At 41.2% G+C, this 26,440-nt stretch overlaps 1 protein-coding gene across 3 annotated transcripts in view; it reads left to right on the forward strand.

The window, feature by feature from the left end:
- The first annotated feature begins 2,609 nt into the window (after window positions 1-2,609).
- Window positions 2,610-26,440, forward strand: part of COMMD10 (COMM domain containing 10) — a 161,516-nt gene continuing 137,685 nt past the window's right edge. For all 3 annotated transcript variants that reach the window (XM_039545848.1, XM_039545850.1, XM_039545851.1), the window contains exons 1-4: window positions 2,610-2,986; window positions 3,848-3,938; window positions 7,330-7,440; window positions 11,985-12,140. In XM_039545848.1, coding sequence (XP_039401782.1) covers window positions 2,640-2,986; window positions 3,848-3,938; window positions 7,330-7,440; window positions 11,985-12,140 — 705 coding nt within the window. In that variant the 5' untranslated portion in view covers window positions 2,610-2,639. The remainder of the gene's footprint in view (window positions 2,987-3,847; window positions 3,939-7,329; window positions 7,441-11,984; window positions 12,141-26,440) is intronic.

Below are 26,440 nucleotides of genomic sequence, written 5' to 3' on the forward strand. Positions count from 1 at the left end.
TCAGGGCATAGGGTTGGGGTGCAGGAGGGGTGCGGGGTGCGGCATGGGGCTCAGAGCAGGGGGTTGAGGTGCAAGAGGGGTGCACGGTGAAGCAGGGGATTGGGGGCTCAGGGCAGGGGTTTAGGGTGTAGGGGGTGTGTGGAATGTGGGAGAGGGCTCAGGGCAGGGGGTTGGGGTGCAGGAGGGGGTTGGGGTGCAGGAGCGGGTGCGGAGTGCGGGAGGGGGCTCAAGGCAGGGGGTTGGGGTGCAGGCTCCAGCCCGGCGCTGCTAACGTCGAGTAGCTCCAGGGTGGCAGCGGCGTGCAGCAGGGCTAAAGCAGGCTCCCTGCCTGCCCGGGCCCCACCCTGCTCCCAGAAGTGGTCAGCACGTCCAGCAGTGGCTCCTGGGGGTGGGGTGGGGCAGGGCAGGCAGCTCCACTGCACGCTGCCCTCACCTGTGGGTACCACCCCCAAAGCTCCCATCGACCATGGTTCCCCTTCCTGGCAAATGGGAGCTGCGGGGGGCAGTGCCTGCTGGCAAGGGCAGAGCACGAGCCCTCTGTCCCACCCATCTCCCCTCCCCCAGGGGCTGCAGGGACGTGGTGCTGGCTGCTTCCGGAAGCGACATGGGGCCAGGGCAGGCAGGGAGCCTGTCTTAGCCCTGCTGCGCCACAGGGATGGCAATCCCATGGACTGGATTGAAAGCCCTGAAGGGCTGGATCCAGCCCATGGGCTGTAGTTTCCCCTCCCCTGTGTTAGGTAGTGCTACAGGGCTTGTTGCTAATGAAAGGTGTTGAAGTTGCTACTGTTGGGAGGGGTGCTGGGTGAGGTGATGCAATGGAGATTGTCGGGTGGAAAGTACTAGATTCATTAAAGCTTATCTCCTTGCTGCCTTGAACTCTGGAGAAAGGTGCTGTCTGAAAATGGTGTGGAGCTGGTGTGATCAATGGGAGTTGGAGGGCCTGAGCAGCCAGCATACAGAAAGTTCCACACCAGCCTCAAATTTCAAGAGTTGAGCCTGGTTCTGATGTGAACATTGAAGAGATGATGTAGGGACAGGATTGTAGTTACCAAAGAACAGAATGATCTTCTCTTTGTCTCCTCTTATGTCCTCAAAGCTGCCTTTTAGGGAACACCAATTTTTTTTTTTTTTTTTTAATGGCAGGATTTCAACTATGATAACTCAGCCACTTCTTCACACCCACACTGGGGTAGTGAATTTGGTTGTATCTAGACTAGAATAAAAACATGTGTTAAAATATTTTAGTTAACTAACACATTTGAAAAGTTTACCATAGATAGCGTGTACTGAACATGAAACTAGTTGAGATAAAGTCAAGAGGGAAGCTTAGCCTTTTCAAGTTTCAGAGTGGTAGCCGTGTTAGTTTGTATCAGCAAAAACTATGAGGCATCCTTGTGGTACCTTAGAGACTAACAAATTTATTTGGGCATAAGCTTTCGTGGACTAGAAGGCACTTCATCAGATGCATGGAGTGGAAAATACAGGAGCAGGTATAAATACACCTCTACCCCGATATAACGCGGTCCTCGGGAGCCAAAAAAATCTCACCACCTTATAAGTGAGACTGCGTTATATGAGGTTTGGTCCAGTACAGCATACCAGCAAGAGCCCCGGCAGTGATTTAAAGGGCGCGGTGCTCCAGCCGCTGCAGGGAGCCCTGGGCCCTTTAAATCACCACTGGAGCTCCGGCAGTGGAGCTTGGGCTCCCCACAGTGGCTGGAGCCTCTGGCCCTTTAAATCACCACCCGAGCCTGGCTGCCAGAGCCCTGGCAGGGATTTAAAGGGCCCAGTGCTCCAGCTGCTGCAGGGAGCCCTGGTCCCTTTAAATCACCACCGGAGCTTTGCCGGGGTTGGGTGGTGATTTAAAGGGCCCGGGGCTCCACACGAATTCAGATATAACAGAGTAAAGCAGCGGGGCTCAGGTGGCGCTTTAAAGGGCCCTGGGCTCCCTGCTGCTTTACCGCGTTATATCTGAATTTGTGTTATATCAGGTCGTGTTCTACTGGGGTAGAGGTGTACATGAAAAGATGCAAGTTGCCTTAACAAGTGTGAGGTCAGTCTAACGAGACAATTCAATTGACAGCAGGATACCAAGGGAGGAAAAATAACTTCTGAAGTGGTAATGAGTGGCCCATTTCAGACAGTCGACAAGAAGGTGTGAGTAACAGTAGGGGGAAATTAGGTTTAGTTAGAACATGTCAGATAACATGTTCTAGCAACACACCTTTAAATCCTAATCTAAACAAATCCTAATCTGATAGATGATATCAATGTAAAGAATTTTTAGAATGCAATTGCCTTTGAAAATGTATGGCTGTGTTTTCATTTCCCCCAGATTGGACAAGGAAAACCACTCGAGTCAATTTCCCTCTGGTTTATAGTCAGTTTCCCCTTTAGTGTCGGACCGGGTTCAAGGCTTGAGAAGAGCGTCGAGCTGTATAAATACCAGATTTCCGTGGGATTTTTAAACCTCCTGTGTCGGTTCCTTCTGCTCTCAGGTTCTGTACACTTGGCATTGGCTCTGCTACGCCGGATTGCCGGGTGTCTGTGCCGACTCCGCAATCAAACAGCCAACCACGCGCACGGGACGCTTCGCTGCACAAGACCCTGTTGCGGGGCAGCGTTCGGCCGTTTTAAACATGAGTTGTAGGCGCGCGGCGGGGACGGTCGGGGGTCGGATAAACACGCGGCAGCGCAGGCCCCGCGCCCCCTGGAGCGGCCAGGGCGGGATCCGCAGCGCGGCGGGGGCCGAGCAGCCTCAGCTCCCGGGCGCCTCCCGCCGGGCAGCGAGCAGGGCGTCAGCACAGTCACTGGCGGAGGGGGCCGGCCAGCCAGGGCCGCCCATAGCGCCGCCCGGAACGGGGGCGGGGCCGGCTGAGCCTGCCGGGCTCCCGTCCGCCCCGCCTACCCCTGGTGCCGGGTGCTGGCGGCGGAACCAGGCGGCGGCGGCCAGGATGGCAGCGCCCATCATCCCCGAGAGCGGCAGGTACGGACCGCCCGGCAGAGCGGCGCCTGGGGAGCCCCGGCCCGGCAGGGAGGGTGGAGCCGGGAGCCCCCGCGTCACCGGCTCGCCCCAGCCTGACACCTGGGCTGGACCCCACCCCCCCGACTCCCCAGTGTGCCGGGGCTGGGACCCCCCCCGACTCCCCAGTGTGCCCATCCCCCCCGACTGCCCCGTGTGCCGGGGCTGGGACCCCCCCCACCTCCCCAGTGTGCCGGGGCCACCTGGGCTGGGACCCCCTCAACTCCCCAGTGTGGCAGGGCACCCCTCAACTCCCCAGTGTGCCGGGGCACCCCCCCAACTCCCCAGTGTATCAGTGGCACCGGGGCTGGGACACCCACCCCCAACTCTGCAGTGTGCCAGGGACACCTGGGCAGTGACCCCCTCCTCCCCGAAACTCTGGGACATCTGGGCTGGGACACAAACTACTCAGTGTGCCAGTGGCACAGGGCCTGTGTCCCCAGTGAGTCAGTACTGTGCCTCTTGAGGTTTCCAGCATGTGGGTTTCTCCACTAATGGGACAGTGAGACCATGTCAATATCATACAGTGGACTGGGCTGAACCATCCAGGGCATCAGCTCTGCCTTGGTTTAATTGGAGGGTGGAACTATTTCTATTTTGATCCTTACAGTACTTGGACACTGGTTCTGTTTCTCTCTCAGTGAATTTTTATAATTTTTATAAATTGTGTTTGAAGTATCAAGTATCAAATTCATTTAAGTTAGAAGCCAGTAGCACTAGTGTGCTTTGTGTGTGAAACATTATAAAACAAAAATATTTGTACTACATTGTTTAAAGCCAATATGTTTACATTAGGAAACTTACCTGATCTTTCATTTTATTTAGCATCAAAAAAGCAGTGTTGCTCATTAACATGATAGACCCAGGCAAATTTCCTAGATTACTCTCCCGCATCCTTCAAAAGCTTCATCTAAAGGTTTGTATAGTCTAACAATAACCCCTTACCCCTCACTTTTTAATAAATTTTAAAACTCTATAATGTATAATGTCAGTTACTGTGTATTTTATACTTTTTTGAATCAGGTCATAAGATACTGTTTTCTTAAATCTTTAGATTTTGTCTTGCATGTTTAACATACACATACACAAGCACTTTATCTGTGGGGGGGGGAAATAAGTGTATTTTTTCTGTGATTTGACATTACTTGCTTGCTCAATATGCAAGATGAAACAAAGATCTAATAAAATAGAACCTTTGTTTGGTAGAAGCATAAAGGCAAGACTGGGCACAAAGAGCCCTCAAGATCCAATTTATATAAAGATGCAGTTGCTACAAATTTTAACTTACAAATCATAAATTATACCTAAAATCCTAAATCATGTCAGTGTTTACAGACCCTGTACAATACCATGTACAATAATACAATAATCTGCAGAAGCTCTTCTGCTTTTTATTTGTAAAGGATGTTATGATTGTTGTTGTACTATTCTGTATGATGGAGATGGTCACTTTTTTGTTTGACAAGTGTATCAACATGTATGTCCTCTGGCCTGTAAGAATTATGAAGCAAAATTGAGCAATTGTGACCCTTAACCTTTGAAAAAAGTTATGAAATATTGTCAAGCAAGAGATATTAATAAAGCATATTTTCAAAGGAAACACCGGTTTCAAATAATATTTTAAAACAGTGGTTCTAACCTGTACTAACACTCAGGATTATTAAAACTGTAGGTATTTTTAAAATCTGTGTTCATGATCTCGTCTATTCGTGTTAATTTTGCATAGGAGGATGAAAATGCCATGTAATGAAACTTTTCCCTTGGAATTCTTCCATTGGGAGGCACAAGTTTCCTTTTTATTGTACATACCCCACCCTTGCCCCTCCGGATTAAATCCCTGGGGTTACAAAATGTGAATCTGGAGGGATCTTCCAAAGTCAAGAAGAATCTCTCCTACCCAGCCCTCTGCCTTCCCAGGGAACCACAAGGTATTGTAGATTCTGCAGTAGGTTTCACAGGATTGCCTAATGGATTTAAGTGAATATGGGTTCTGCTGCCTCTTGACCCTGCCTTGTTTATTTGTGGATATGGACCACTGTTGAGCTTCCATTGGTCTGGGAGGAAGGATGGAGCTGGCTTTCCCCTCTTATGCCCTTGCGATGTTAGAGGTGAGAATAAAGCCCATAATTAATTATTCACCATTTATGCTGGCTGCCTGTGTTTCATTTCTTGCAGTTTGGGTAATGAAAATAGAATGAATAGTCAGTAGTAGTCACTTCTGTTTATATCTGGTGTTAAATTGACATTCTGGCACTAATGAATCAGAAAAGTGCTCCAGTGGAAAGCTAGAGGAAAATGTTTAAATCCAAACAAATGCTGTTTTTGTTGGAAGTTTTTTTTTGACTCTATGAAATATTTTTTTTGATCCTAAGTTAGGTTTTGTACAATATTTAGTCAAAAAATGTGCCTCTGTGTACATGCCAAGAATGGATGAATCTAGATGGGTCAGATTGAATAGAATCAAGCCTATGCACAATCTGCATTTGTGGCCTATATAAAATGGAAAAGGAAGACTAGTAGCTAGATTAATTAGATTAGAGGCAAATCTTTTATTAATTTTTCTTATAAGAGAACAGAAAAGCACAATATATAATAGTGAGAACAATAGTAACGGAAACTTGGTCTTGCCCTCCAGGTACATGGGTACATATTTGCTCATTTGTTTCCAACTTCCCCTAGTCATTGTATCAGTGTTTGATGGATGCAAACTTGTATTTTTTTTTTATTTTTTTTAAAGAATTTAGAATTATAGAAGGTGCCAAACTGATAGCACTGGAAATTGAAGTCTAGACATAGGACAGCACTGTGTGGCTAAAAATAATAATACAAATTTACCTTTATTGTTCAAACTACGCTCTAATGGGACCACCTCTAGGAATATGAGGGTTGTTTCATCTCTTTGATTCAATTATTGATTTTTCTGATGAAATTGCTAACGAGTCTGGTAATAGTAACTGTGATTTATTTATGAATGAAGATATTGGCCCACTAGAAGGGGGAAAGAGCCATTAACTTAATGTCACCTAAACTATTAAATTACCATTATATAGCATAATAATTTTTGGTGACTATTGGCCTGCACTGGATTTGAATGAATGATTTGGGTGGAAGACTCTGTATTACATTACCAGTTTCATGAGCCATGAGTTGTCTAACTGTAGGGAGCACTGAATTGGTGGAAATTTTAAATAAATTTCCTTGTGTTAGTGAAGATACTTAAAGCTGCATATTTCCTTCTAAAAGCTAAAGATTAAACTGAGACAGGCTTTCAAGGTTACACAGAGCTCTCCTTCAGGACTGAAGAAGAGTTCCGTGTAAACTCGAAAGTTTGTCTATCTCACCAACAGAAGTTGGTCCAATGAAAGGTATTACCTCACCCACTGTGTCTCTTTAATACCCTGGGACCCGTGTGGCTACAACAACACTGCATACAAAGATTAAACTAACCTTTTCATTTTTGCATTCTTGTTAGAGATTCAAATATTTTGACCATCCAGGTCTCCTTATAATTACATCATCTTTGCTCTGACAGCTCAATTGCTTTTTTTGAGTAGCTGTGCAGTTACTGGATTGCTAATTGGCCTCACTATGTTGTTTGATGTCTAAAACATAGAACATTCTGTTTTAACAGATGACAATATTTGCATTATGTTTAAACATTCAGTACATTAGTTCAGTAAGATTTTCCATTCAGTGATCTTTAATACGACATGTTGTAAATTTTTGACTTTTTGTATGTGGTTTTCTAAATTTCCCCAAATAGACCTTTATTATTAGTCTTTTAGAAGAAAATAGACTGTGTTCAGACCAGAGGAATGTCAAAAGCAAACCAAGAGAAGCATATATATCCGTACTACATCTTTGCCTTCTCTTTGGTGCTTTTATTTCTAGTCCAGCCAGTACGCATTATAGTGTTTTCATTGGTTTGTATTGTCAAGTATAAATAAGTAACTTTTTCCGCATAATGCATATTATCAAATATGGTCAAAAGATGATTTTTTTGCATAGTAATTTCAAACATGTTTTTTATATACAGAGAGAAAAGTGTGCACTTGTATGCATATTTCATAAAGCCTGATCAAAACCCCATTAAAAGCAATGGAGCGGCTCACTGAAGTCAGTGGGTTTTTGGTCAGGCCCTTGGTATCCTGATATATTTTTTCCTCTGACAAGGTTTCTTTTTCCTCTCCCATTTAAAAACAAACAAACAAACAAAGAAAACCCTGACTCTTTAATGTTTTAACTAAACTTGCCTTTTGGAGAATGGCAGATGGAATACTAGGAATAAACCCATTTTTGTGCTTCAGGCTGAGAGCAGTTTCAGTGAAGAGGAGGAAGAAAAACTGCAAGCTGCGTTTTCAATGGAGAAGCAAGATCTTCATTTAGTCCTTGAAACTATATCATTTATTTTGGAACAGGTACCATTTTTATTAGTATGAATTGTTAAATATTTGAAACTAATGCTTGTTTGGTAGAAAAATTACTATACAGAGCAAGTTAAAATAGACACTTCCCGAAAACAAATATCACAGTCTTGCTATTTATTTATTCAAGGTTTGAGTCTGCCTTCTTTACTAATGTTGCATAGTATCTTACTTGGCAAGTAGTCTCATTGAAGTTAGGGTTGTACTTGAGGAGCAAGGTTCTACTTAATGTGACTAAAGGAGGGTAGAAGCTTGCCTTCAGTCTGTATTCTGTACTTATCAACACATCTCTGAGCACCAGCTTATGATCCTCTCACTCACACTGAGCAGTATCAAGCTTCACAGATACATCTCTGTTTCTGTTGAAGTGAACGGGAGAACTCATGGAGTAAGGTGCTATGTATCGAGTATCAGAATCTGGCCCCAAGTGCCAGAGCCAGTCTTAGGGGCCCTGGGCCCCAACTTCCTGGGGCATGACACATCACTTCAAGCTTTTTTTTATTTTATTTTATTTTTTTTGGAAACTCAGCTGCTTGTGGGGGTGCCAGCAACATTTGCTTTTGTGGGTGGCAAAAAATCTAAGCCACTAAATACATTGACATACTTTAAAATGTTGCATACAATATTTAAACAACAACAATAAAACCCACTTGCAAAACTGTGAGAAACATTTCCTCCTTGATGATGATTTAGATAAATATTTCATAATATTGTACAAAGTTACTCTGCAATAGCTTTATTACTTAAGATATCAATCATGTAAGCCTCTACTTAAAAAGTGGAAGTTAAATCCAAGTGAGGAAAATAGAAAGGAGCATAAACTCTGGGAAATGAAGTGTAAAAATATAATTAGGAAGGCCAAAAAAGAATTTGCAGACTAGCTAGCCAAAGACTCAGAAAGCAATAGCAATTTTTTTTTTAAAGTACATCAGAAGCAGGAAGCCTGCTAAACAACCAGTGGGGCCACTGGACAATTGAGATGCTAAAGAAGCCCACAAGGATGGTACAGCCATTCTGGAGAAACTAAATTAATTCTTTGCATTGGTCTTCACAGCTGAGGATGTGAGGGAGAGTCCCAAACCTGAGCCATTCTTTTTAGGTGACAGATCTGAGGAGCTGTCCCAGATTGAGGTGTCATTAGAGGAGGTTTTGGGACAAATTGATAAACTAAACAGAAATAAGTCATCAGGAACAGATGGTATTCACCCAAGAGTTCTGAAGGAATTCAAATGTGAAAATTAAGAACTACTAACTGTGGTATGTAACCTATCATTTAAATCAGCTTCTGTACCAAATGACTGGAGGATAGCTAACGTGATGCCAATTTTTAAAAAGGGCTCCAGAGGTGATCCTGACAATTACAGGCCAGTAAGCCTGACTTCAATACTGGGCAAACCGGCTGAAACTATAGTTAAGAACAAAATTGTCAGACACATAGATAAACATAATTTGTTGGGGAAGAGTCAACATGTTTTTTGTAAAAGGAAATCATGCCTCACCAATCTACTAGAATTCTTTGAGGGGGTCAATGAGCATGTGGACAAGGGGGATCCAGTGGATACAGTGTACTTGGATTTTCAGAAAGCCTTTGACAGGGTCCCTCATCAAAGGCTCTTAAGCAAAGTGAGCTATCATGGGATAAGAGGGAAGGTCCTCTTGTGGATTAGTAACTAGTTAAAAGATAAGAAACAAAGGGTAGGAATAAATGGTCAGTTTTCAGAATGGAGAGACGTAAATAGTGGTGGCCTCCGCAGGGTCTGTACTGGGCCCTGCCCTATTTAACATATTCATAAATGATCTGGAAAAGGGGTAAACAGTGAGGTGGCAAAATTTGAAGATGATACAGGGAGACTGCGAAGAGCTATAAAAGGATCTCACAAAATTGAGTGACTGGGCAACAAAATGGCAGATGAAATTCAATGTTGATAAATACAAAGTAATGCACATTGGAAAACATAATCCAAAGTGTACATATAAAATGATAGGGTCTAAATTAGCTGTTACCACTCAAGAAAGAGATCTTGGAGTTATTGTGGATAGTTCTCTGAAAACATCCACTCAATGTGCAGTGGCAGTCAAAAAAGCAAACAAAATGTTGGGAATCATTAGGAAAGGGATAGAGAATAAGACAGAAAATATCATATTGCCTCTATATAAATCCATGGTACGCCCACCTCTTGAATACTGCGTGCAGATGAGGTCGCCCCATATCAAAAAAGATATATTGGAATTGGAAAAAGTTCAGAAAAGGCAACAAAAATCATTAGAGGTATGGAACGGCTTCCATATGAGGGGAGATTAATAAGACTGGGGCTTTGGAAAAGCGACGACTAAGGGGGGATATGATAGAGGTCTATAAAATCATGACTCGTGTGGAGAAAGTAAATAAGGAAGTGTTATTTACTCCTTCTCATAACAAGAACTAGGGGTCACCAAATGAAATTAATAGGCAGCAGATTTAAAACAAACAAAAGAAAGTATTTTTTTACACAACACAGTCAACCTGTGGAACTCCTTGCCAGAGTATGTTATGAAGGCCAAGACTATAACAGGGTTCAAAAAAGAACTAGATAAGTTCATGGAGGATAGGTCCATCAATGGCTATTAGCCAGGATAGGCAGGAATGGTGTCCCTAGCCTGTATTTGCCAGAAGCTGGGAGTGGCTGACAGGGAATAGATCACTTGATGATTACCTGTTCTGTTCATTCCCTTTGGGGCACCTCGTATTGGCCACTGTCAGAAGACAGAATACTGGGCTAGATGGACCTTTGGTCTGACCAGTATTGCCGTTCTTGTGTTCTAATGTGCTTATGTAATCAGTCTTTATTCACACGAGTAATCCCATTTAAGTGGGACTACTTTTATGAGTAAGAATTTGCAGGCTTGGGCCTGCAGTTTGGTTCCATGTTGTTTTGCATACATTTTGGCTAAATTACATCTCTAATCTAAGTGTTTAAATATCGTTCTTACAGAAAGTGTCAATATTTTTGTCAGTAAATAAACTCAGTCAAAATGCTTCTGTGCTGGATTGTGCTTTACTCATATAAAAAATTAATAAAATCTTACGAAAAGGTCAGTTTGGGAAAGAAAGACAGAAAATGTTAAATGGTTTTTGGCTTCACTTTCTTTTTTTGTTTCCATGAAGAAGTGCCAAGGTGATATACTAGGCCATAAAGAATAGAACACTTATTTTTAATGGATGGAAAGATACATTGGCCATTGTAACTTTTGCATGGAAAATAATAGTTTTGAATAATAGTTTTGAAAAAATGTAATTGTGACGTTCTGCTCAAGACAACCAGAACTGAGCTCTACTGTGTTATCCCTCTGCCCCAGAAAGAGTGAGAGCTTTGCTACTGCCAAGCTGTCTGTCAGCTCCCTGGCACACCAGCCTGTCTGCGTAGCCAGCAAACTCTTCAAGACTCTGCCAGTCCAAACCTTGCCTTGCAGGTAACAATCAGTGAACCTGAATTCCCCCAGACAGGTCTCCTTACAGTGTCCATTCCCTCTCACTGGACACTCATAGTAATTGTTTTCTGCCTCCAAAGAAACAGAATGCATCACCTGGTTAGAGTAGCTGAAGACTCACACTTCACTTTAATACACAGCAATGAGATGGTTTTATAGTAAAACAAGAATAAGTTTATTAACAAAGAACAGAGTTTTAAGTGATGCAAAGCAAGAGAAAAAGAGACCGGATTGGTTACAAGCAAAACAAAATAAAACATGTTTTCTAGTGACTAAAACTCAATTTTAGCAAGTTACAGTATTTGCCTAAGCAGTTTTCTTACTTCCATCAAGTTACCAACATCCTTAGCCTCTGAAGTAGGTGATCCAATTTTCACAGGCTCAGAGGGTGCTGTACCTTATGTCCCCAAAGAGATAGATAACTCCAATGGCTTTTTGCTCTCCTTATATTTTCCAATGTCCATTTTCTCTGCCTCAAGAGCCAGGAAGGCTTACTGGGCTGCAGATTCTGTCCCCCAGATGTGTTTACTACACTGTCTTCTCCCCTCCTTGTTAGCTTGGTGGCTTTGTTCACTTTAATGTAAATATACTTCAGTTGCCCTCTGCCTGGAAGCAAGCCAGTCAGACAGATAAATACACATTCCTTTGTCTAGGACAAGCTGGATTTATGCACTGCCTCCCAAATACAGCACACACACAACATGTATGTATACCACATAATGATTTTTGGTACCTGCGGGTCAGCAGTTTACATAAGATACCATATATGGTACACTTCAGATAATATTATGACAACAGTGTGTTGGATGTAATGAGTGGGTCAGGCCTGATGTGAGATACAGTATGGTGGGTCCTTTGTCAACTGGCATTAAGGGGCTCCCAGGGTCATAGTAATCATGTAACACATACTTTTGTTTTGCATTAATAGAGTACTTTATTTTAGACTGAAAAACCGAACCATTTAGACCCCTATAGAGAAGAACATCCCTATTTAGAAAAGTGCTTTTCTTAATCAAGTACTAAAGTTGCATGTACCAAAATGGAGTTAACTTGTTTTTTCTGCTATACAGGCAGTCTATCATAACCTGAAACCAGCTATTCTGCAACAGCAGCTGGAGAGCATTCACCTTGATCAAGACAAAGCAGAAGCATTTGTCAGTGCATGGATTGCTGCAGGTCAAGATACAATTGAAAAGTTCAGGCAGAGGATTTTGGCCCCTCAAAAGGTAGCAATTGTTCTAGTTTAAGTGGAACTAGTAGTTAAAACAATAATTATTAGGACACAAATATTACAATATTCCTTTTTTGTTCTGTAAGGACAAATTTTATTGACCAACTAGGAAATTAAAAAAATCAATAAGAAAATTTTATATATAATGTATGTCATAGGTTTGACACTTTAAAATCCTGTATTCTACTTACATTACACAAAGTATGTTGTAAACTGGTGTAAATCAGAAATCAGTATAACTCCATTGAAGATAATGCAGCTCACCAACCAAGAATCTGGTTGAGTACATCTTGTAACAATGTGTATGAAGCAATGAATGAATGACATGAAAGTAGATAAAATGCACAGTATATGGGTCCTTAAATATTGTGTAATTTAAGTAGAGTATAGAGGACATTAGCTTTAAACATGTTTGCTTCTTTCCTCCTATTAAAAAAGTGAGCTTTATAAGTGCTGTGTGTGTGTTGTTCCACTATCTCCATGTTAGGGCCTGAACCTACAAATGCTTTTGATCAGGTGTAATTCATACTTCTGTTGACTTTAAAAGAACTTCTTACAATTGTAAGCATTTTGCTCAGTAGTAAGTATATGTGGGATTGGCCCTTATATTACAAGATGCCATGATTAGTATTGTAAAATGGTTGGACAGCATTGGAGAAAACTAGTCTTGCTTCTGTGCTTTGTCTGTCTTAAGATAACAGTTGATCATTTGATAATTTTATTGTGTTTTTATTGGTATAGAAGTAAAAAATATATATTTTACAAAACTAATACATAAATAATACTTAATACACTGACAGGAAATGAATGTATTTGTTTATGGTCACAAATTTTAAACTTCCTGCCACAGTTAAATCCAGATTTTGGGACAAAAGAATTGGGGCATGGAAGAGAGTAGAGAAACTTAGAACAGTATTAAGGGCCTAATTTTCTAAAAGGCAGAAACTCAGGCTTTTGCACGGTTGTGTAAGAACATAAGAATGGCCATACTGGGTCAGACCAAAGGTCCATCCAGCCCAGTATCCTGTCTGCCGACAGTGGCCAATGCCAGGTGCCCCAGAGGGAGTGAACCTAATGATCAAGTGATCTCTCTCCTGCCATCCATCTCCACCCTCTGACAAACAGAGGCTAGGGACACCATTCCTTACCCATCCTGGCTAATAGCCATTAATAGACTTAACCTCCATGAATGTATCTAGTTCTCTTTTAAACCCTGTTATAGTCCTAGCCTTCACAACCTCCTCAGGCAAGGAGTTCCACAGGCTGACTGGGTGCTGTGTGAAGAAGAACTTCCTTGTATTTGTTTTAAACCTGCTGCCCATTAATTTCATTTGGTGGCCCCTAGTTCTTATATTATGGGAACAAATAAATGACTTTACCGTATTCACTTTCTCCACATCCCTCATGATTTTATATACCTCTATCATATCCCCTCTTAGTCTCCTCTTTTCCAAGCTGAAGAGTCCTAGCCTCTTTAATCTTTCCTCATATGGGACCCTCTCCAAACCCCTAATTGTTTTAGTTATCCTTCTCTGAACCTTTTCTAATGCCAGTGTATCTTTTTTGAGATGAGGCGATCATATCTGTACATAGTATTCAAGATGTGGGCGTACCATGGATTTATATAAGGGCAATAAGATAGTCTCCATTTTATTTTCTATCCCTTTTTTAATGATTCCTAACATCCTGTTTGCTTTTTTTGACTGCCGCTGCACACTGCGTGGACGTCTTCAGATAACTATCCACAATGATGCCAAGATCTCTTTCCTGATTAGTTGTAGCTAAATTAGCCCCTATCGTATGTATAGTTGGGGTTATTTTTTCCCAATGTGCATTACTTTACATTTATCCACATTATATTTCATTTGCCATTTTGTGAGATCTTTTTGAAGTTCTTCACAGTTTGCTTTAGTTTTAACTATCTTGAGCAGTTTAGTATCATCTGCAAACTTTGCCACCTCACTGTTTACCCCTTTCTCCAGATCATTTATGAATAAATTGAATAGGATTGGTCCTAGGACTGACCCTTGGGGAACACCACTAGTTACCCCTCTCCATTCTGAAAATTTACCCTGAATAATTCCTACCCTTTGTTCCCTGTCTTTTAACCAGTTCTCAATCCATGAAAGGACCTTCCCTTTTATCCCATGACAGCTTAATTTACGTAACAGCCTTTGGTGAGGGACCTTGTCAAAGGCTTTCTGGAAATCTAAGTACACTACGTCCACTGGATTCCCCCTTGTCCACATGTTTGTTGACCCCTTCAAAGAACTCTAATAGATTAGTAAGACATGATTTCCCTTTACAGAGACCATGTTGACCTTTGCCCAACAATTTATGTTCTTCTATGTGTCTGACAATTTTATTCTTTACTATTGTTTCAACTAATTTGCCCAGTACTGACGTTAGACTTACTGGTCTGTAATTTCTGGGATCACCTCTAGAGCCCTTTTTAAATATTGGCCTTACATTAGCTATCTTCCAGTTACTGGGTACAGAAACTGATTTAAAGGACAGGTTACAAACCGTAGTTAATAGTTCCGCAGTTTCACATTTGAGTTCTTTCAGAACTCTTGGGTGAATGCCATCTGGTCCTGGTGACTTCTTGTTGTTAATTTTATCAATTAATTTCAAAACCTCCTCTAAATTAAACACTTCAATCTGTGACAATTCCTCAGATTTGTCACCTACAAAGGACGGCTCGTGTTTGGGAATTTCCCTAACATCCTCAGCCGTGAAGACTGAAGCCAAGACATGAAGCAAAGACTTCATTAAGGCATGCAGTTACTGTGCAAATCAAGTATTTGTGCACTCAGATATCCAGTGAAGCAAATAATTGATAGTTTGGGAACACGAATACTAGATTTGCACATGGGGCTTGCACATGGGGCTTCCCCTCTTTTGAAAAAGATATGTTTACAAACACCTAGATGTTCAGGTTTTGTACACTGAAATGCCAGAAGTTAGTTAATCTAGAGTAGTGTCACTCCGACTTTAACAGCAAATGTCACTTGTGTATCAAATGAGTGAGTAACCAAAATACACTTCCTAGAATACACAAACTGCCTGTTAAAATGAAGTGTGATCCTGACAAAGAGAATAAAGCCAGAATGAAAAGGCTTTGTTGGTCTTAAAATATGCTATGGAACAGCATGACTGCGAGTTCTCTTCATGCATAGCATATAACTACATACTGGGAGCTGGCTTGCTGTTGACTACTGTTGGGCATATGCAAATTTACCAGATATGACCTTTTGGCCTCCACTGTTTGGGGTTGTGTCCATCCTGAATCTTGCTCTGTGAGTGCTAACCATGGCCTTGTTTGTGGGTGATATGCCTTTGCTTCCCTCCTTTGTGTTTGCTTTTGGAGACTTGCATCTGATATTTCATCTTGAGGCCCTTTCTGGCGATTCTTCATGTCTTTGTCTTCATCTCATGTAGTGAAACCACATTGTGTCCAGTGTATTACACTCAAGCCTCCTAATATAAACAAACTCTGAATATGGTTCATAATTAATAATCTTCCAGTAGAATAACTGTCTTCTAGTGCAATAATGGAATGTTGCACTCACCTTAGTTGTTTACCCGAACAAGTATAGGTTTAACCTGGGTGCCTAGACATATATTTAAATTACCATTTTTCTGTGGGGCAACTTCTGGGTTGTCAGGATGTTGTATGATACTTTACTCAAACTTGAGAGAGAGCTGAGTGTAGGAATGTAAGGAACCAGGTGTCACTCTCTAAGTTGAATATTGGGATAGTGTTATGAATTTATTTTGGCTGCTTGCTTCAGAAATCTTTAAGGACTCAGTCATGCAGATCTTACTCAGGAAAAATCTCCCCTTGAAGTTAATGGGAGGTTTCCCTTACTAAGTGGCTAGTTCTGCATTTCTAAGTTCTATCTTCTCAGCTGCCTAATCAGCTCCAAATAGAAAGAATTTAAAAATCAAAATAGGTTAAGCCTGCAGGACTTTGTTTATGGTTTCGCTATATTATTGGTGTCATATGAGTTCAGCATATCCTTGTAAATTCTTTCATCTAACCTTTCAATGTTTATTTATGTATTATTAAAGTAATTGCATAGTACTGGATTTTCTTAACCATTGTACACTCAATCATAAAGTCCAAAAATATTTAACCATCATCAAAGTCAAAAGATTATTTGGTGTCATCACTTAGTTTTTATTTTCACAAAATGGTTTTTGTGTGTACTGTTGGCAATATTGGAAAAATATACATTGTTTTCTTATTCGGAATATATTTTAGTTCTAGCAGTAACCTCACTGTAATATTTTCATCAGCCCCTAATGAAAGAATACAAATATATTGGAATCCTGAACATCCCTGGAAACAATTAAAGAGATGTTTTCACTGAGACGGGAATAGCATCTGCATAGAAAGCAGAGGTGAATAATCTAGCTATAAATACTCTTTGACAACAGTATCCTAATATGTGTATATAAAATGTGGAAGATCTTTGAGGTAACATTTTTCAAAATATTTGGAACTGTTTAAATACACTCTTATGGTTGTACTTGTGTGTGTATATTTGCACATGTATGCTGTATTTATGTGGCCAAGTATTCAACATATGGTAACTGTTTATATGCATGCTCCTTTGCATGTGTAGTTTTCACATGTTATTACTTACATGTGCAAATGATAGAATATATTTGTGGGATTTTTAAAGGAGTCTAACGTGCCCAAATCCATAGACATTTAATGGAAGCTCAGCAACTAACTTCCTTAGGCTCCTCTAAAAAGCTTAGCCCATGTGTACAAAATATTTGTGCTGCCTATCCCTGCAGATGAAATTGGCCATTTGTACATTAATCATCTTTGTGTGCAAAAAAAATAACAAAGCCTCTTTGAGAACTTGTCCTGTAACATTCATCAACGTCTTTTTCCCATATGAAGCTCCATTATTGTTAAGATGTACCCTTTTATGTTACTTTCCAGTGTATTAGTGTTTTAATCCAATCAGATGCTGTCCTTTTAATGAGAGAGACAGACACAATATTAGGATGATCCTAGCAAAGGTAAAGTACCAAATTCCAGTAACTTTACTAATGCATTATGAGTTTCTCTAATAGTCAGACTGATGCGATAACTGCACTGCCCTGCAGTTTGGACTGGGGGGGGAGGGGTTTGTGAATAGCAGTGTGCACCAAAATGCTGCAATGTAACACCCCTGGGTGGTTGCTGTGGGTGCAAACTGAAAGATGCCTAGTTTGCCTTAATATAGTCCTCTTCAGACACGACTATGTTAAGGCGAACTAGGAATGTTTTAGTTAGTGCCTGCAGTTTCCACATGGGGGAGTTATAACATAGCACTGGTGCATGTTGCTATTCACACCTGCGTAGGCTGAACTGTGTGTCAGTGTAGACAAGCCCAAAGAGGTGCATTCAGCAATTTATCATGCACAAGCTTACGCCACAAATTTCAAACTTGGGTGCTCAAATCCTGAATAAGGGATCAGATGCTAAGAGATGCTGAGTACAAGCAATTCCCATTGACTTCCAGTCAATAGGGTGCTCAGCTCCTCTGAAAATCTGGACACTTTTAGAGCAGTAATTCCGAAACTTTATTGGTTCAGATATTGATGTTTGATGTACCACATGCAAATTTATCCTTTTTGTACACATTTATTTTAGACCATAATAAGCTGCACTTGAGTATTTACAGACTTATTGTAAAATAAGTTTTGAATTTGGCTGGGTGAGTTTAGGTGGGAGGGTTAAAGGACATGAGGTATAGAGCAGTGATGGGAATTTTTCAGCAAAACATTTTTTGTCTGGAAAATGGTGATTTGTCAAAACTGACCTGGGGGGTGGGGGGGAAGCATCAGGAAAAGTTTCTTAGGTTCAGGAGGGAATTTTTGGTTAAAACCAGAGAGAGACCCTCCCCAGAATAGCCTCATGGCCAGGACACTCAGATGGGCTGTGAGAGATCCAAATTCAGTTAATTAATCTGCCTGATTTAGACCAGGGACTTCAACCTGCATCTCCCACATCCCAGATATTTTTTCCCCCTTCTTTCTCTTCTCTCCTGCACAAAAAACTTCAAAACATCTGTTTTGTTCCAATGCAGAACAGGAACACTTGAAATCACAAAAAGTTTCACAAGATGGGAAAACTGTTTTTTGCCCAGCTCTGAGGCTAGACTGTGGGTCGAGGTTCTGCCTAGAATGCAGGGAGGGGACCTGATCTCTAGAGTTTTTTGTACAAGTGTTCACCTGGTCCCTGAACTTACAACCCCTTCCTCTTGGTTAAAGGATTCCACAGCCCTCCACCAGCATCTATGTTGCTGCCGCATTCCACAGAGCCTTCCTTGGTCACTCCTTCCCCTTGGTTTCAGGGGCTCCCAGCCCTTCTCCTTATAATATATGGAGATATACCTATCTCATAGAGCTGGAAGGGACCCTGAAAGGTCATTGAGTCCAGCCCCCTGCCTTCACTAGCAGGACCAAGTACTGATTGTACCCCAGATCCCTAAGTGGCCCCCTCAAGTATTGAGCTCACAATCCTGGGTTTAGAAGGCCAATGCTCAAACAACTGAGCTATCCCTCCCCCCTTGGGGCTGTACTGTGATTCTGGTAGGCTTCCTCAGCTTTCCAGTCTCCATTCAGGGTTCCGATCCTCGGGAACTTCTCCCCTGACTTGATGCTCCCCCTGTAATTCTCCTGTCCAGGCTGTCTGCTCTCTTTCTCCTTCTGGTTGTCACCTAACAGCTGGGTTTTACCATGTAAAGGAAGTGTTGGCAACTATCCATCTCAAAAGATGACAATGTAAGTGCCAAAATGGTTCAGTTATGTCATCATGAGTGACTAAAAAGTCCATTTCTTGAATAACAGTCCTTGCCCCAGAAAGTGTGGATATAAGGCTCAGCTCTAGAAGAGGAAGCCAATGCACTAGTAGTTCTCTTCTCTTTCCTCTCTTCCACCTCTCTACCTGAATAACATCTGTCCCCATCAAATGTTCATCTTTTGATAGGGGGTGGGTGTAACAGGGCATGACTCACCACCGCGGAACCTCCTGCTGGCTGTCCTGGGAATTAGATCTCGTTTCACCGGAGGGCCCTTGTCTAGTGGTGTCTCTCATCGTCCCCTTTTGGACACAGCCCTCCGGCTGTGCCCCACTTGGTTCTTCCCCCCTTCCGGGTGACCGACAGTCCTTAGTCCAACCACTTGCCTCAGTGGCAAACTGCAGTCTGTTCTCCAGCCGCTCCCCTAAGTGGCAAGGGGGGGGACCCTGGCCTGACTACTACTCTGGGTCCCGACCCAGAGACCCTATAGCTGGCAGCCATATACTGCCTCTCCTCCAACTCTGCTGTCACCTTCCCTGGGCCGCTTCCCTGCAGCCCTAGTATCTTCTCTGTCCTTGTATCAGGGCCTCAGTCTGGCAGCCTGGAGCTTTCTCCTACTCTGCTGACTGTGCCCAGCACTGCTCTGTCCATGGTGCTCCAGCCTTCTAAACAGCCAGTCCTCCCTCACTTTTCATGGAGTAACTGCCTCCTCTCTGCTCAGCAGCCCCTTCTTATATGGGCCAACCTGGCCCTGATTGGCTGTTCCAATAAAGCTTCTCCTGATTGGCTGGCACTATAAGCCTTTTCCTCATTGGCTGCCTCCTATGCAGCCTCTCCAGGGTGGCTTTAACCCCTTACCTATTAGTGAGGGGCAGCTGCCCCCATCACAGTGGGTATTTTTCTGAAGTTTCTCTTCCTCTAACTCCTCCATCAGCGTTAAAAAGTTACAGGAGAAAAGGGCCTATGAAGTTTTGCACATAAAATATCAGAACTTCTTTGTGTGCGCCGCCTTGCAAAATTAATAGATTTTAAAACTAGAAAGGAATATTACATCTGATTTCTTACACAACACAGGACATGGATCCTCAACCAGTAATTTCTATTTAGGCAATAGCATATCCTTTAAAATGATGTCCACATTTTATTTAAACTTAAAGTGACAAAGAATCCCTAGTCATTCCAATTCTTCATTACCTTCAACGTTAAAAAATTGTGTCATATTTCTAGTCTAAATTTGTCTAGCTTCAGCTTTCAACCATCGGATCTCATTATGCCTTTTTTCATTACATTAAAGAGCAATCTAACTATCAGAAATCTCTTCCCCACAGGCAACCTTAATTCTGGAATTTCTAACTTCAGAGTGATTGCATAAATATATAATGTGTGCGTATATGTCTCTGTGTGTGTGTGTGTGTGTGTATATATATACACACTGTTGATTAGTTGCAGTTAACTCATGCGATTAACTCAAAAAACAATTGCGATTAATTGAAGTTTTAATTGTACTGTTAAACAATAGAATACCAATTTAAATTTATTAAATATTTTGGATGCTTTTGTACACTTTCATATATATTGTATTCTGTATTGCAACTGAAATCAAAGTGTATGTTATTTTTTATTGCAAATATTTGCACGGCAAAAATGATAAACAAAAGAAATAATATTTTTCAATTCACCTCATACAAGTACCATAATACAATCTCTTTATCATGAAAGTGCAACTTACAAATGTAGATTTTTTTTGTTACATAACTGCACTCAAAAACAAAACAATGTAAAACTTCAGAGCCTACAAGTCCACTCAGTCCTACTTCTTGTTCAGCTAATCGCTAAGACAAACAAGTTTGTTTACATTTAAGGGAGATAATGCTGCCCACGTCTTATTTACAATGTCAGCAGAAAGTGAGAAGAGGTATTTGCAGGGCACATTTGTAGCCAGCATTGCAAGGTATTTACGTGCCAGACATGCTAAACATTCGTATGCCCCTTCATGCTTCGGCCACCATTCCAGAGGACATGCTTCCATGCTGATGGAACATTAGACATGCAACTTTCTTTCTATAGGTCTAAAAACTGTAGATTGGTGTGGATGGTTAGCTCAGGCTAGATAGTTCTGGATGCTTTCTATTTGTGATGAGACCACCACCACCATTGTCTGTAAAGTTGACTTGGCAAGGCCCATGATTTAAAAATGTTGCGTGATGTGATAAAGTTTTCTCTTTAATCTTGTGTTATGTATGGGATAAGTGTTGGAAACGTTGCAAAACTATTTTTAATAGTAATTTTGGAGTTACCTCACTTCTCTAGATAGGCTTCAGTTTCCAGCATACTCTGATACTGGTTGTCACCTCAGCAGACTGCTTGCTGCAATATCTCACCAAGTGGGAGCTGGTCATTCATCGTTAATGGATTGGCATTGGAATGTCTTGCAAGATGATAATGAGGAAAAGTAAGTTTCTAAAGATTATGCTGGGTCATTCAGTACATGAAGTACTGACACTACTATATATTTTTTTAAAAAGTTTGTGCATACTTTCTAAATTACTTCTTACCTTAGTTTTAAGACCTCTGTTCCATTGCTGACTGTCATTGTTTCTTATATATACATCAAAATAATTGGCTTCAGTTTAGCTTCTGCCAAGAGTTTGTCCAGTTATGGTAGTTTTTCCTCCAGAGGCAATAAAACATGAAGGTTTGTGTCTCTGCTACATACCCCCATGCACGTTTTATGTTTCTGAAAATTAAATCTCCTAGTCACTAGCATCTGCCTTCTTTGTTCTGTTTTCCCCATCTTCCTAGATAGTGTTCTCTTGATAGATGCACTGTGGTTGCACTACTTAACTGTAATTTCATTTAACATATTTTTTCCGCTTTTGGGTTTGTTCATATTCATGAATCTTTTTGATACAATCTGTTTATGGATTGCTTTTAAAAATGAAAAACTCATACACTCAGCACAGGATATAGCTTAGTTAGATTCAACTGTGTCCAGGTGCTTGATAGGGAATTTCTTCAATTACCCAAACAGTTCACTTTATTAAAAACTCTTGGGATTTGTTCATTCCTCTTTAGTCCTAAATTGTAAAAACTTTTTTTTATAATAGATGGCATAGATAGTGATGCCTGTAGTTAAGATTGCCTGACACATTCCATGATAGATCATGTTTTCAGTTGAGAAAAGCTTTGCCACACTTAAACTGTTTGGGCTGAATTTTTCCATGCTGTGGGTCTGCTTTGTTCCGCGCCCCCCCCCCCCAAGTTTCAACTAAAATAGCTCAGCTGTTTTTGTGAATTAGCTTAGGGGAAAATATGTTGTTCTGTCCATACTGGGGAAAAAATATCTGTTTAGTTGAGCAGCTCTAGTTCCTCCATGAGCAGAGACTTGAAATTTGGGAGGGGGGTGTCCTTTGTGTCGAATGTACTGTCAGGAAGGAGTTAAAAATTCAGCCAGCACATACTGTGTTACTGTTGTAATGCAGTGGTTTTCAACCTTTTATTTCATTTGGGGACCCCAAAAAATTTCAAATTAATCTGCGGACCCCTGGGAAATCTTAGACATATTCTGCAGACCTCCAGGGGACCGCGGACCACCAGTTGAAAATCACTGTTTATTGGTAATGACAACCTTAGCGGACCCCTTAGACATAGTCTACAGACTCCCAGGGGTTCATGGACCACTGATTGAAAACCATTATTGTAGAGAGTAGTTCATGAATGCTGGGCTGCTAGCATTCTGTTTTTAAAAAGCACTTCAGATATTCATAGATTGGTAGACTAAAAAGACAGAAGGGCACTGTGATCATCTGCTCTGACTTCCTGTATAACATAGGCCACAGGACTTGGCTGAATTAATTATTTTTTGAACTAGAGTGTGTCTTTTAGAAAAAATATCCAGTTTTGATTTTAAAAATTGCTAGTGATGGAGAATACACCACAACCCTTGCTACATTTTTACAGTGATTAATGACCTTCACTATTAAAAATTTGCATCTTATCTCTAGTCTGGATTTGTCTAGTGTAAACTTTGAGCCACTGGATCTTGTTATACCTTTCTCTGTTAGACTGAAGAATCCATGGTCAAATTTTAGTTCCCTATGTAGGTACTCATGAACTGCGTTCAGATCACCTCATAACCTTCTCTTTGTTAAGCTAAATAGATTGAGCTCTTTGAGTCTATCACTATAAGGCACATTTTCTAATCCTTTAATCATTCTTGTGGCTCTTCTTTGAACCCCATCCAATTTATCAACTCCCTTTTTGAATTCTATACACTAGAACTGGACACAGTATTCCCGTAGTGGTTGCACCAGTGCCAAATTGAAATACATATTGTCACTTGTCCTCTTTGGTATTTATCACTCCCTCAATCTCGATATCGTCCTCAAATGTTATCAGTGATTATTTTTCTACCAGGTTATTGATAAAAATAGAAGCATACCCATTTAATGACGATTCCCTATTTACAGTTAAATTTTGAAATCTGTCAGTTAGCCAATTTTCATCCATTTTAATGTGTGCCAGGTTAATTTTGTATCATTAGAGTTTTTTGATCAAAATGTTGTGTATCCTTTTCTTTGATCCTTAAACACAAGATATGTGTCTTCACTTTAACTGGGAACATGTTTCCCAGCCTGGGTAGCCATACACATAGGTAATAGTAACAGTAATCTGTTTGAGCTAGCATGCTAAAAAATAGCAATGGAGTATGGACAGCAGCTTGGGCTAGCCATCTGAGTGCAAACCCATGTAGGCCCTCTGTGTACATATTTGGGTGGTTAGCCCAAGCCACCATGCATGCTACCCCTTGGCTATGCTGCTCTTTTTAGTGCATTAGCTTGAGCAGAGCTCACGTTTGGCTGTCTACCTGAGCTGGGAAGCATGCTTCCAGATGCATAGACATACTCGTATGCTGTGGCCCTCCAGATACCCTCTGAAGTTTGCAAACTGTTATAAAGCAGTAGAGTAAACTTAGATCCTATCATCTTTGAAAGAGTTCCCTTACTCGCAATGATAGTAATACTGCAGACCTGATAAAATATAAGATACAGTTTTTATTTCAGATATTTTTCGTGAGAAATGCTTTTTATCTTTGAACTGTCATACACTTGGGTTGAGTAAAATGAATATATGTTCCTTTAAAGAAACATAGCTAAAACAAACCCTAACTTTTTCTAAGCCAAGAAACTGAATGTTTTTCATTTCATTTTTTAAAACCCTGCTTTAAAGGATTGGGATTTTTTTGTCAGCGCTTGTAGCTGTTGGGAGTAGGACTCAGCCTTTTCTATGTTAATCAGATACAAATTCATTCAATAGTCTGTAAGAAAGAGTGTGCAGAGTTGTCCCACTGAGTGGGCAGTGCAGATAGTGCTAGATAACTCTGGTTAGAGTCTCTGGTGCATGCAGCTTACACTGGTTTCTTTAGAGGGCTACTGTCCAGGAGCTAGTTGTGGCTCTCTGATTCTGCCTCAGCTCTGGTACAGTTTACAGCTGCTCAGTTAGAGCAGTTTAGTTGTCAGACTACTATTCTGCCTGATGTTCAGATCCCTTTTTAATACTCCCTTCTTCCATGACACCACCAAGAAGTGAGTCAACCAAGACATTTTTGACATTTATTTCAAATGTATAGTTACTAAAAGCTAGACAAAAATGTGTTCAGCTATACTGTACACATGTCCCTGCTGAGTTGTTGGGTGATGTTATTGCTGTAACCCTTGTCTTTCCTCCCCATGTTCACCCCATTGTTGGTTGCCCTGTCACTGTGGCATGTATGAAACAATATTGCACACATTTTGGAGCAACTCATCTGCGTTGTGATGTGTCTAGCACACTTTTTTGAGTACCCTAAAATTTATACCTTATATTTTAGTTTATTAATATAGCATCTTAACCACATGCCATTGTGCGTAATACCGTCTATAGTTAGTTTTTGACCCTAGGAACTTCAAAATTAATAGATTGATTTAAGCAAAGGCTATATTTCAAGTCTATGATTGAGGAAAAAGGGATTATTAATATGCTAGAAACACATTTATACTGTATAGTTAAACTAAAGTTGTTGTTTTACCCATGGAGACTTGGCCAATGCAATTTGATTGTGATCTTTGCAAAGTTACTGTAGGTTCTGAGTTCACAAGAAAGTACTGTCCTGCCATTTATTACATAATACCTTCAGCCTGAAGTATCACGAGGGGAGGGATAGCTCAGTGGTTTGAGCATTGGCCTGCTAAACCCAGGGTTGTGAGTTCAATCCTTGAGGGGGCCAGTTAGGGATCTGGGGCAACAATCTCTTTGTGGATTGGTCCTGCTTTGAGCAGGGGGTTGGACTAGATGACCTTCTGAGGTCCCTTCCAACCCTCATATGCTATGATCACCACAGAGGTACTGAAGTATGCATTATTCCCATAATCAAACACAGGTAATAGTAACAATAATCTGTTTTCTTACCAACCTGGACTTTCTTGATCTATGAAATGTTTCCAGCTTGCGGTCCAACAAAGAAGGTAGGAATCTAATTAGATTCCAAGAACTTGTCCTAGCCAACCTGCTCCAAAACCTTACCAACTACTATATAATAATTAAGAGCAACTGGATTCAGTGCATAGCCTATGTTAAGCTTGAAGCTAAGAAGAGTCACATAGGGAAGTATCTTCCATTCCCTTGTCCTCCCGGATGTGCTCAAGTCACTGCTGCAGCTTCAAGGTAGTGCATGGGTGGGGAAAATGGCTGATGGAGCCACATAGGTTTGTCTACACTGCAGTCAAGGTATGTGATTGCAGCACATGTAGGCACACCCAAACTAGCTTTAATCTGGCCAGTTTGGGTACCAGTTGTAGTGAAGCTGTGGCAGTATGGACTTCATCTGGCCCCCTGGGTATTTGCTCAGGTGGCTAACCAGTACTGAAGTCTTTATTGCCAGAGCTTCATTGCTAGATCAGAGCTTGCTTGGATGTGTGTACACATGCTGCAATCACATCTCCGATTGCAGTGTACACATACCTGTAGTTGCATGTTCTCCAGATCTGTCCTTATATGTTCCTCCCACAAACCTCCTCCCTTCTGGGACACAGGAATCTCCCAGTGGAAAATTGCTTCCACACACGGTAGGTGTGGATCCTTTAGTAGGGATGACCCATATTTTTCCCACCACGTGCCTTGGAACCACACAATTTATGCTCCCAGTTATACCTTGTATACTCACTAGGGGAGAGGCAAAATTTGTCCCTAATGAAGAGTCAGAGGCACACTGCTCCAGCAAATCTTCAAATTGGCAAACTAACTCTAGAGAAAAGTAATTATAAATGTGAGTATTTGACTTTAAATGGCTGTTGCATCAATAGTTAAGGAGCTTTGGCTTAAGTAGACATTGCTAATACCAGAAAGGTCATTACTGTTAGAAAGTAGCCTCAGAGCTGTGTCAAGATTGAAATTTATAAAATGGATATTAATATTTATTTTCAGTCATGCTAAAATCAGTGACTGTATCACT

The sequence above is a fragment of the Mauremys reevesii genome, linkage group 6 (genome assembly GCF_016161935.1).
Source record: "Mauremys reevesii isolate NIE-2019 linkage group 6, ASM1616193v1, whole genome shotgun sequence".
NCBI lineage: Eukaryota > Metazoa > Chordata > Testudines > Geoemydidae > Mauremys > Mauremys reevesii.